This window comes from Semicossyphus pulcher, unplaced genomic scaffold (assembly GCF_022749685.1).
Source record: "Semicossyphus pulcher isolate SPU_LCO1_2020_fin unplaced genomic scaffold, fSemPul1.0.p SCAF_12, whole genome shotgun sequence".
Lineage (NCBI taxonomy): Eukaryota > Metazoa > Chordata > Actinopteri > Labriformes > Labridae > Semicossyphus > Semicossyphus pulcher.
The window spans coordinates 19,637,290-19,649,339 of record NW_027211626.1 but is presented as its reverse complement, the minus strand read 5'-3'; the positions used below and the strand labels follow the sequence as shown (position 1 = coordinate 19,649,339).

General features: G+C 42.1%; 1 protein-coding gene across 1 annotated transcript in view; it reads left to right on the top strand.

Moving 5' to 3' along the window:
• Nucleotides 1–1,103: 1,103 nt before the first annotated feature.
• Nucleotides 1,104–12,050, top strand: part of LOC138588213 (pro-neuregulin-3, membrane-bound isoform) — a 405,775-nt gene continuing 394,828 nt past the window's right edge. Inside the window, exon 1 of the mRNA XM_069658163.1 lies at nt 1,104–2,197. Coding sequence (XP_069514264.1) covers nt 1,477–2,197 — 721 coding nt within the window. The 5' untranslated portion in view covers nt 1,104–1,476. The remainder of the gene's footprint in view (nt 2,198–12,050) is intronic.

Genomic DNA, 12,050 nt, shown 5'->3' with positions numbered 1-12,050 from the left:
GAGGGAAAGACGAGCAAAGGATCCCAGCAACCCGACCAACAAATCACAGGCTGACTGGAAAGAGCACAGGCTTTCAGGGACTGAAGAAAAAACCCACTCAGAAGGAGAGAAGAGAGAATCAATGGGATATTTTTAAACATTGCTGCCTCCTGTTTGTGTTTTTCTTCTTATCTCTCGCTTTCTCCTCTTTCTGTTTCATCATTTTGATCCACTCCCTGCTTCTCATCCTCTCTCATTTGATTCCTCTGTGGCGGAATGTTTCCTGCAAACACATGAGAAGAGGCTTTTTGAGTGCTTGCTGCAGTATTTACGGACAGTACACTGAGACAGCAGGGCGCTGAGCGGACAGCTTGGGGAAATCTGATCCACAGCCGGCTGGAGAAGGAGCGGGATCACGCGTCGCAGTTGCAGATTTATCCGCCCAGTGATACCACTGCGCGACAACACCCCTCATCCCCCCACTACTCACCCCCCTTCCTTTCTCTGTCCTCATCTGAAGTGCGGCTTTTTGAATGGATTTGGAAAATTAATTGGATTCTACTGCTTTATTTTTAGCCTCACTGGAATTTGGAGCACGCATAAATAAAGCAGAGTGGGTTTGGATCCGAGGAGTCATAAATGAACAACATCCAAAAAGAGGAGTCTGATTGGAAAGCAATGGGCAACAAAGATAGCAGATAATCCAAGGAGAGTGTCCGACAGTCACATTAACAGAAGATCTCTTTGCTCTCGCTCTCTTTCACTTACGAAATAGACGGATTTTGGGAGCTGAGGGACGCTGACTCGGCTAAAGCAGTTAGAACAGGCTGCTTTTGGCAACATCTTTCATTTTTTTGGCTCGGCACAGGGTGGGGAAGCGACAAGACCCACCCTTCAAGTTTCACTCTCCTGATTAGACGATACTGTCCCATCTTTGGGGGACATACATGCATGTCAAGTAGAAATACCGGTGGATTTTTGCTGCAGTGGCATCCGAACACTACTGCCACGGATTCCTCACATGCACAGATGTAGAGCTGATCCTTCCCACCCATCTTCCTCCTGTCTTTCTCTTTGTCCCTTTTTCTCCCTGTTAGAAGCTTAACTTCTTCTCCTCTGGCTTACCCTGCTGTGAACGTTCTTGAAGTTTACTGTTGCTTCGATTGAACATTAAGAGTTGGGCAGGACTAAACGCGGACTAATCGGGCGATTATCCGTCTACGCCAGCTCTTCCATCTCTCACTGGGTGTCTCTGAGTGTGAGTGTGTGTGTGCTTGTGTGTTTGTGACTGTGTGTCTGCATGCATCTCCTGCACCCCTCCCCTTCTCTCTATTCTTGGATTACATATTTGTGTATGTGCTAGTGAGCATCCGATTACCGTTGGGTCCTTTTGTATCCATCTCTTCATCTTTTCCCCTTTGTCTTTTCTCAATGTCCGACATTGTTGGGAACCTTTCCGCCATTTGCTATCGATGCCTATCACAGGGTTAACCCTCAATGAGCCATAAAGGACGGCAGGGAAGGATGAGCGAGTGTTCTGGGGCAGCTGTTTCCGGGGCGGTGATCCTGGAGGAACCTGAGGCATCAGGGGCTTCTGGGGGCCGTGGTGAGGGCCAGGCCCAGGGTCAGGGTCCCCTTCGCTGTGCAGTTTGGCCTCGCCAGCAGACATGGCTGTGTGTGGTCCCCTTACTTATTGGTTTCATTGGTCTTGGATTGAGCTTGATGCTCCTGAAATGGATTGTTGTTGGTACAGTCCGGGATTACGTGCCAACAGACCTTGTGGATGCTAATCGAATAGGCCAGGATCCTATCTTCCTCTCCAAGCCAAGTGGAATTCCCAAAAGTCCTGATACTACCACCACAACTACTCCTACAGTTGATGGTGGGAATCCCACACCCAGAACTGTCACTGCTGCAAAAGGTAGAACTCGTTCCACTGCTACTACCACTACTATAAACCCAAGAGGGGGTGGTGCCTCGGGAAGCCAAGTAACCCCTCGGAATCCTGTCAATCGTAACGGACGTGGACCTTCGAGTTTTACTACGACCACGGCAGCGCCACGGACAACCTTCATAATTGGAGTGGCAACACCTAGCCCGTCACCATCTAATCCAACTGTACTCCATGACTCAACGCAGATGTGGACCCCGGAGCATACTACTACTGAAACGGTCTCTACTACGCTCTCCACGCGTACGCACAGCCACCGCAAAACACGTAAGTCACTTGTTTCACTAAAGGCTTGCCACAAATTCTGGTACATCCATGCAAATCCATGGAGATGGACAATATCTTTGATCTTTATGAACGTTCTCGTTATTTGTCGCTGTATACTGCTGTTGGCATTCAACAGGTGAGCTGCCTTTTTACTGGCTTAACTGTGCCAAAGGTTTGTCCATTAGTTGGTTTAGGCTGGCATTTGAACTCCTTTGTATTTCTTACAATGAAGAGACTTTATAGTTTCTTTGTGACTGCTTTGATATTGTATATTTGACACTCCTGTTTGCTGAAAATTGTAGAAGAGTGATCAATAGCATTGATTGGTACAGTAATGCAATCTGAACTATTGCAGGACTCAATAATCAATCTTTCTGCAGTGGATGGTTAAACTTTCCTTTGCTGCATTATGTGTTGGAGGCATGGTGAGCAGTGATCCTTTCCAGCAACATGGAATGACAGTTAAACGGGAAAGGCTTTATGGTATTTGGTGATTTATAGATTAAGTTCCTGTTAGCATCACATACTGTAAAGTCAACAAGGATTGGTCAGTCATGTATTTCTTTATGGGTACAATGGAATTTATGATTATTGCAATGTGATAATTGAATTGATATTGTAGTCTGTGATGAGGAACAATAAGATCAAGTTGAAACCAAACAAAGAAGGAAGGAATGATTGTAGAAATACGCACCATCATTTCTTGAGCAATTGCTTGTAACATTTCAGTGTAGGTACTGTTTTGAGAGCACAAGGGCTGCAGTGATGCATTGTTTTAAACTAAAAGTGACATTTGGCTCAACGGAGTCAAGCTTAGCCTGGAGTCCTCAAGGGAAGTATGTGAACATTCTTGGTTTCAAATGCTTTTGAACATTGTTCCTAATGGTAGAAGCATTAACAGGAAATCTATATCTCTATTGATTTATGCCTTCACTCGTCTCCACACTGTGTGGTGTTGTTTAGAGCCTCCAAACTTTAAAGTTGTAGTTTTAAGATTGAAGTTGTAGTTTTTCCTTCCCGTGAACCGCCAAATGCTTAAAATGCTTTGGCGCTAACATGCTAACTAAAGCCCAGAGCAGTGTACATGGAAAAAAGTAGTACTTTCTATCTAATATACTGTAAATTTAACACTGAACATAACCTCTTATGAAGCAGGTTAGGTGTGCAGTGTAAGTAACCATTGCAATATAGCCACGTTCAAAGAGAACCAGCAAACACACCTGGCTTACCCATTACTTTTGCTTCCGGGTACACCCCTCAAATCAACTGATAATCTGTTGCTTTTGGAATGGCTCGAAAATAACTCTATCCTAATCCATCTTTTAATGGATGCTGAGTCCTCCGATTCTGTTTCCTCCGTCCTTGACTTGAGTCATGCTATGCACACATGCTATTGATTGGTGCCGCAGGGATTTCCTTGCAGTTATCAGTAACACACATACACACGCATCACACACAGCTTCCTCCATGATAAATGTCTCTACTCTCAAAATGGTGTCACATTATGTGCTGGACTACTCTTCTTCCTGGGATGAGGGTGTCTCTGATCCTTGTTCTGGCCTATTACAGACACTTCAACATTGACAAGAGTGGGTTATGTATTTAACAGGCTGACCTTGTGCTCTTTCCCATTTCTGCCCATGTGGTATTTGATTAAAAAAAGCGATACAGGAATTTATCTACCAACTCTACTTGCAGTTTTATTCAACATTGCATTTACATGCATATACCATGGTATTATACTAGTTAATGTCCAATTATATGGTATGTATGTTATGAATTATTTTGCATATAGCCTCTTGTAATGTGTGATGTACACAATGGCTGCCATTTATTACATTATTGATGATTACATGATGGCAGCAATAAAGTAAATAATTGATCAACTAAATCAGCCCATTCCACCTGCCTTAGCGTCACTCTACTTGAATGCATAGGTGCAGCTGCGTCTTTTGTGCCCATGATAATGAAAATACCCCCAGATTACAGGCGAGCCGGGGAATGTTCCCTCTGATAATTAGAAACGTGGCGGAGGAGACTTGTGTATCACTTTGTTACCAGGAGGAAAAATGAGGGCCATTCATCATTATCCTTTCATTTATTAATTAACCATTTAAAAAAGAATGTCATTTCTCCAGCAAGTGCTCATGAAAACCATTAAGCCCCGGTGATAGATATCCAAGGGAAAATGTCACTCCTTCCCCGGCTCGCCTGAGAAAGTCCTGCCTCTACAGAATAGCCGACTGGTTCGATAATACTAAACACCCTTCACCCTCCCACCCCTTCTATTCTACCACCCACATGCTGCTTTGATTTCCAAAGGCCATCATTTTCACATTAACTATCCATTATGTGCGAATGTGTTAAGCAGTATTACTGAATTGCCGGTGTTGGCTTGTGCTCAGAAAGTGAGAATATTCTATTTATTCAAGTATTGTAGACCATCTGTGTACTCTTATTGATGCTGCCTATGTCTTTGTGGGCGATACAATAGAGATGGACATTGATTGTGTCTCACTGGGCTATGGTGTTCTCATTGGTCTGCTTTGGCCTGGAGAGTTCTAAGTATTGGAGGCATTTGTTTTGACTGTAAAATTCCATTTTAAAGTTTTATTTTAACAATATTCCCGCTGTTCTTTGAAAAATGGGACTTTCCAAGAATACTTAATGATGCTTTGTTTTAATGGCGGTTAGTCTGCTTTACTTTATCCTCTCTACTGAGAAATCATGTTTGCTAAAGCTAATGGCTGTAAAAGTATGATACCCATGATCCTCTAGCCTCTGTTGCTATGGGGAAGAAATCAGTAATAGGCGCAATTCACAGCAGGGGTCAAAACAACATGCTATAGCAGCAGATGTCATCCAAATTCCATCCAGAAAATGAATTCATGTAAACAAAGGCTGTGTGTATTATCTGTTCTCTACAGATTATACTCTTTAGCATGCTATTAGCAGCACACACAACAGACTTTTAGCTTGTTTATTGGATGTTTCTTAACCAAAGGCACCTTGGGAGTTGTTGTCCAGACCTTTCTCCTAAGTTTATGTCCACAGGCCTGTACGTTTGGCTTTTTACGGTAGTATTTTTATACATTTTATAATGAAACAATTCCTCACAATGGTTTTTAATCCTTTCTTTTAAATTCCACCACCCTTATATAGTCTTGCAAGTGCTGTTCGTCAGCTGATATTCTCACAAGAGGCCATGGCACATGAATGGCACTTTCCTCTCCAGAATCCGTTGTTCAGTGTAGCTTTGGTGGTATTTGGTGACATTCTAGCTTGTCTAACTGTCAAAAAGTCAAGTTTTGAATACTATACCGAGATATAATAGTCGAGATATCTTTCTCTGAGCAAATGTCACATTGAAAGCATGATTGACATATCTAAATCTGCGGGACCTTACAAAGTCTTAAGCTATCCCCACGATATAAGCTGCAGGTAGCAGCAGAGACCTGGGAGAGCTGATTCTGTTGCGTGGAGGGAAGTGACCTATGCACCACAGGGCAAAATGTCAGCTGATGCCTCAGCGATAATGCCGCTGGAAATCGGATATGTGCCCTTGTCCGTCACCCCTCTCATAAATACAAGTTATAAGCAATAATGCAGTTAATATAAACTGAAATAGAAATAAATGAGAAACTTAGGAGGACGGTTGGAAAGGTTCCAGTCTCAAGGCTCATAAGTGTAATAATTTATAACTTGAATGACTTCTTGTTAAAATGCTGCATGGGATTTACTACACACCAGAGAGAATCAGATGGATGACGCATCGTTTTTATTTTGTTGCTAGCATAAGCAGAGAATTAAAAATTAAAAGTTATTGAAATAGGTCATAAGCATGCTGAGGAATTCTAAAAAGGGAATTTTTTAGTGTTAGAAAAAAAGAGCACATGAGTCAATGCAGTGATGACTGCATCCTTAGAAAGGTTTATTTAATGATGAAAAGATACCGGGATGTATTTGTTGTAAGATCTTGATTGTAGATTATAACCTGGTTTTCAGGACAAAGCTTCAGAGGATATCCTGGTGCAGTGTGAGGTCTTTGTCTCCATGCTGAGCCACTCAGTGGGACTAGTTTCCAGTCAGATCATGGCCTTGAAACCTAAATCCAGATTAACAGCCCATCACCACGTCGGTGGAAGCAACAGAATTACATTAGCCCACCTATCAGTCACACACACTCTGCGTTGGCTTACAAGCGAGCCTGACTGCTGAGGGATTGTTTTTGATAGATGGTCTGTGCCGGGAAGTTTTTCATTAAATGATGCTAAGGTGACAAGTTTAAGGGAACGTATTCTCTTAGCTGTGTTTAAGGATCCCTCCGGGGTACATTTAGAGGCCTGAGTATATGGTTTTATGAATATATTATGTGACAATTGCGCACACAAAAGTGGTGCTTTTTGCCACAACAGCATCCTGCAGGGAAGTTGTTTCTTTGCTTAATGTTTCTGGCGTATCATGCTGAGTCATGCACCTTCACCAAAAAACACTATGAATAACTTGTGGCAAAGTCAAAATGCTTTCAGAATACCAAAGATAAAGGGCCATAAATCCCTTACACGGAACAACTACCTGGAACCTACTAAACTGCTATGCTGATTGTCTAAATGTGTCGTTTTATATTGGGTTAAAATATGTTATTTGTTTGAGCTTAAAGGTATAATAAGGAGGATTTTTCCAAGAAAAATAAAATATAGACTTTTACAAATAATATAAATCATCACTTATGGGCCTCTATACGTGTGTTGGTGAGTGTGTGTGCAGACCCCTGTGAGACCCTTCCCTCTGCATCTATTCTGTTGTTTTGCTTTGCACAGGACGTTTTCAGGAGGGGTGCTGTTGTGGTTCCTGAGCCAATCACAGCGTATAGGTGAGAGTGGGAGTGGTTCAATTTAGCAACTGGGCCCCATCCAGACCGGCGAACATGGCGAAAGAGTGATGCTTTTTAGCCTTCTTTCTGTTGGACAGGGAGGTGCCTCAAACCCGGTAGGACAAGCTAACCGGTTGTTGGCATGCTAGCGCAACGGTAACCGTGATGCTGTTGGTGTTAGCTCGACAAGGTGGGCGTGTTCTCACATGAGAGAGTGAGAGCGAGCTTCTGGGCCTAAATCGGCTGATCCATCCGTCATGCAGGGCATCTGAAATTTAACGTGTTGGGGGCAGCAATTTGTTGTTTTATCCTGTGTACTTAATATCGACTTATAGGACCCCAGTGTACTTTCCTGCCTTAGTTTGATGAGAGAAAACACCCCAAATTAACCAAAAATTAACTTCAATCACAGCTGGCCAGCACAGAGAGCATCAGCGATCATGTTGGTGTTGCACTAATCATCTCATAGGGAGAGATTTTAGGTTTTAAACCAGATTTTAGGTTTTAAACAAGATTGTGCAGCTCACCATCTTTACACTTGGATTAGTTCTCTGTGAGCTGCTTAGTAACAAGTTCCCTATGGGGTTTTTCTATGTATGCATGTGTGTGTGTGTGTGTGTGACTGTGCACGCTGCCCAATCACACACACACGTACACACTCTAGTGTCCACAGCAGCATATGTCCCTGTATGTCTATCTGTGTTTAATACTTGTGACCCTGCTGTGACCTCGGGTGTGAGTGAGAAGTGAAGCCGGCTCCATCCTGGAAGTCTGATTGCTTCCTTTCAGCTGAAAGAAATTTTCACGACTAAATTACAGCTTTTGAAGGAAGCAATGTGTGAAAAAAAATGGTGAGGGAATTATGACATTTATGCATTGTGGCAATTTTCCGACAAAAACATATTTGCTAAAGATAGATCTTCAATTGTATTATTCAACCAAGTGAGGAAACTGGCTGTTTGAGAGTAGTCACTGTTTATGTAATTCAAATGAAGACGGCCTTTAAACCAGAGTTTACTTAAAGCTCCTGTGAGCAGTTTTTTCACTGCTTATGAAACAGACTGAAATTAATTCTGATTACTCTATATGACCTGTAAAAGCAAACCAGACCATCAGCAACAAGCTTGATTATTTCTATATAGTTATTTTTAATGCCTGAAACCACTGGCAGGGGGTAGGTGTCAGACGAAGTGATTAACTGCATGCTGCCTTTGTTTACAGTTTCCACAGCAAAGATTCACAGTGAGTCATATGACTGTTAAAGAAAGCAGGATGTGGTTTTTTGTTAAAACCCACCACTTAAGCATGTACAAGACAAAATCAGAGATAAGAGGCACGGCTTTGTCCACAGGGGGCGCCAATATCAACACAAACCAAAAGTTCCTCACTGGAGCTTTAAATTATTGACTTATTAATAACTTAAACTGTTTTTTCCTCATAGGTGTTTTGTCTTTGTATTCGGGGGAGGTTCAGCTGGCCCCAGGCTACCTAGAATTTAGTTGGTAATGCACACTCATAAGTATGGTTTCATGTTAGGTGTATTCTGCATAATAATCAAATCTTCAGTTTTCTAAATTCCTAAATTAAGTTGTGTTTGACTAAATTATGTAAAATTGGGTGTTCCCTTAAACTATTAGAGCTTCAGAATTATCTAAATTAATTTTTGCTTCTTTTTTTTATAACATATATTTTACATATTTTTTAAAACAGTCAGCTTATTCCCTCTAAAATAACTCAATGATGCAATAATATCAATAATGATAATAATATAACAAACAGAAAGTGATGCATAAAGAGAGGTTATAAAAGTTACACGTCTACGTGTACACATTCATATACATACGCTGATGATCATACATATCCTAAGTGCACATACCAACACACTTGTCATTACATAGATTTACATATACACATAGATGTTTAAGCCTGTAGTGGAACTAGTTTAAAGGTTACAGCATGTCCACAGTTGCTTAAATACAATGAAGTAGAGTGTATTCTTCTCTTTCAGTGTCCAGACAGTTATGAAGGCTGTATTAAACAATAAAGCACAGTTAGAGGCTTTCTTGAATCTGTTCCAAACAGAACTTGGCCTGTAATGCGAACCCATCTCAAGGGTCTTGTAATCAAAATGCCTGGGAACCTAGCGCCTGTATTCCCATGCATCTAAATGATAAATGCCTATGCTTTCCCCGTGTTCCACTTCATGTCAGTGCCAACTTATAACCAAGTTTGGGGCATTTTAAAAAATTCACAATACACTCAGTTTATCTCTGATGCAGTTGTTGAGGCCGCTGCGTCTGACCGCTTACCACTGGCACATCAAAAGCCTGTCACACCACCCCGATTCCAGTTTTAATTTGGCGGAGATGCCGTGAGAATAAAGCTTAACGTCACTTTGATTCATTCTGATGAAACGTCTTGCAGAGGGGAGAGGGATGAAATATTAATGACACGAAAGAGAAACATGTTCAATATGTAGAGGAAGCTGTAAATAATTGAAGATGGCCCTTTGACAAATTATCCCACGCTGAGCTATTCCCCGTACATGTACACATCTTTTGTGAATGGAGGTGCTCAGAGTTGTCTACATTGCGCATGCAGGGTGAGATTGTTTCTGATGGTGAAAAGAAAGTCGAAAGGTGTCTGAGATTTTTAAGGATACTCCTTCATGACTGCAGAGGTTGAATTTCTCTCCCTGCCTCTCTTCCTACATTTCTTCTCTCCTGTTCTGCCTCCCCTCCCGAGCACATCTATCAGCCCGGTCCAGATGATGATGAAGTACAAAGTGGTTAAATACCGCTGCTAACTTCAGAGGAGCTTTTAATAATGAATCCAGCTTTAAGCTGCCTTGATTAGATGAGCTTGCTCAATTTTATTGGAACCGGTGGCAGGGCAGGGTAGCGGCTGAAGAGATGTAAGAGAAGTTAATTCCTTTTCTGGGATTCACCTGCCCTGCGAGGCCTCTCTGGGGGAGGCTGCCACCTGCTAGCTAACGGCTCCACTGTCCCCATTCTTTGAGGAGGTTGCTTCTGTCTGCTGATGAGAAATGTGTTCTTCTTTGACACTGAGTGGTCCAACCCTTATTTAAATTAAGTCCTGAACTTCAAAAAGATTAATCTTTTTACGTACTTGCTCAGAGTTGTCGGGGGAAAATGTTCTTTTAATCCATAGGTTTTGTGATTGGTACAATTTTCAGGGAGCAGCAACTAATCTATAAACATCTTGTACTAACCCAAAAAGATTTCATCAAATCGAATGTAAATTAAGCCCGAAAACTCAAGTTTGGTTCCAAATCTAATAGAACTCATCAGAGTGCATACTGTATAAGAAGCACATATTGATTTTTGCTGGTTATTAAATAAAAAGGCTTTCCGAAGAGGCAATAATCTACACCCCCTCCCTCCCACAGCCCACCTCTGGCTTTCGCTCTTATTAAATCTGTCAGCTGGCCTGCAGCTGCAAACTGTTTAACACAAGTAAGCAAATAAATATTAGACTGTTATGAGTTCAACCGCAGCCGACAGCTAGCGTTGCAGCTTGTTTCTCTGTAGTTATTTCAGAGGTGGAGTGCGGGCCGGGACAAATGGGGGAAGGAAGGAAAGTCCACGGACCTGACTGACCGATGGATGCACCTGAGAAAATCACAGCACTGGTCTTTTTACCAAATGTTTAAACGAACATGTTTGCACATTCCTGACACGCAACTTCTTGATGACATGTAAATTATGACTCAATGTGTTGAAAGAGTAGTGTGACCATATTTTGGATTGACTGTATAACAAAACTGTACGCCCTTATGCTACTGTACATGTAGGCCAGTCTGCAGGGTGGCCCTCGTAATTTGATGCTTGATTATGGCATTTGCCAGATTGCCGACCCAAGCCTAATAGCCTGCATGAGCAGTAACTTAAAGCTACTGTGAGCAGTTTTTTTGCTGGTTATGAAACAGACTGAAAATAATTCTGATGTCTTTATATGACCTACAAAAGCAAACCAGACCATCAGCGACAAGATTGATAATTTCTATATAGTTATTTTCAATGCCTGAAACTGCTGGCGGGGGGTAGGTGTCAGACAAAGTGCCTTTGTTTACATTTTTCAGGGCAGAAATTTAAGGTGAGTGATTCATATGACTAAAGAAAGCAGGATGAGATTTTTTTGTTTAAGCATGCTCAGGACAAAATCAGCAAAGAGAGAAGAGGTATGGCTTTGTCCACAGGGGGCGCCAAAATCAACACCAATCAGGGTTCCTCACAGGAGCTTTAATCTAAACTATAAGGGGTTTTCAACCTCAGTGCTATCATGCTATTATGGGGAGCTAATGCCATGCAATTTCGCTCTGTGCCTTTGGAGAATGCTATCCGCTTCTCCAATGGGCCCTGGAAAACCTCCGCCAGACTACGTAAAACGTGTCATCTGGCAGAGGCCAGGGAGCTCAATCTAAGACGCCTGCCTCCGACGTCTGCAGTGTTTACTTGAAAAAACACATACCGTAAAATGTAATCATTTGTTCCGCGAGGGTGCCTTGAAACGCTGCCTGCTCTCCTGTTTTCCCTCCCAGACATTCCACATTTATAACTGAGTCATGTCTCTTTCAAAATCGTCAGGTTTGAAATGTAGACTGCAGACGATCCATCAGTATATTCTCATTTCGTATTTCGGATTCTGTCAAGCTCTGAGCCATTGCCTTCAGCGAAACAGTAGTATTTCACTCCAGCGTCTCTCGCTGGGCGTTCCTGTCAGAGGGCGGAGCGCAATGCACGCTGGGTGTTGTAGGAATGTAGAATGGACGAAACAACGAGCTGTTTTTACAAATTTCTCCACGGCTATGGCGCCAATTTAAAATATTATTGCTATCGATATGCTTTCGATATTGATATCGATTACGGAGAACACCAGCTTTGACCGACACTGGCTTTTTCCAGGGGCGAATTTCTTCTTTCAAGGCACATTTCATACAAATGAAACACACATATTCAG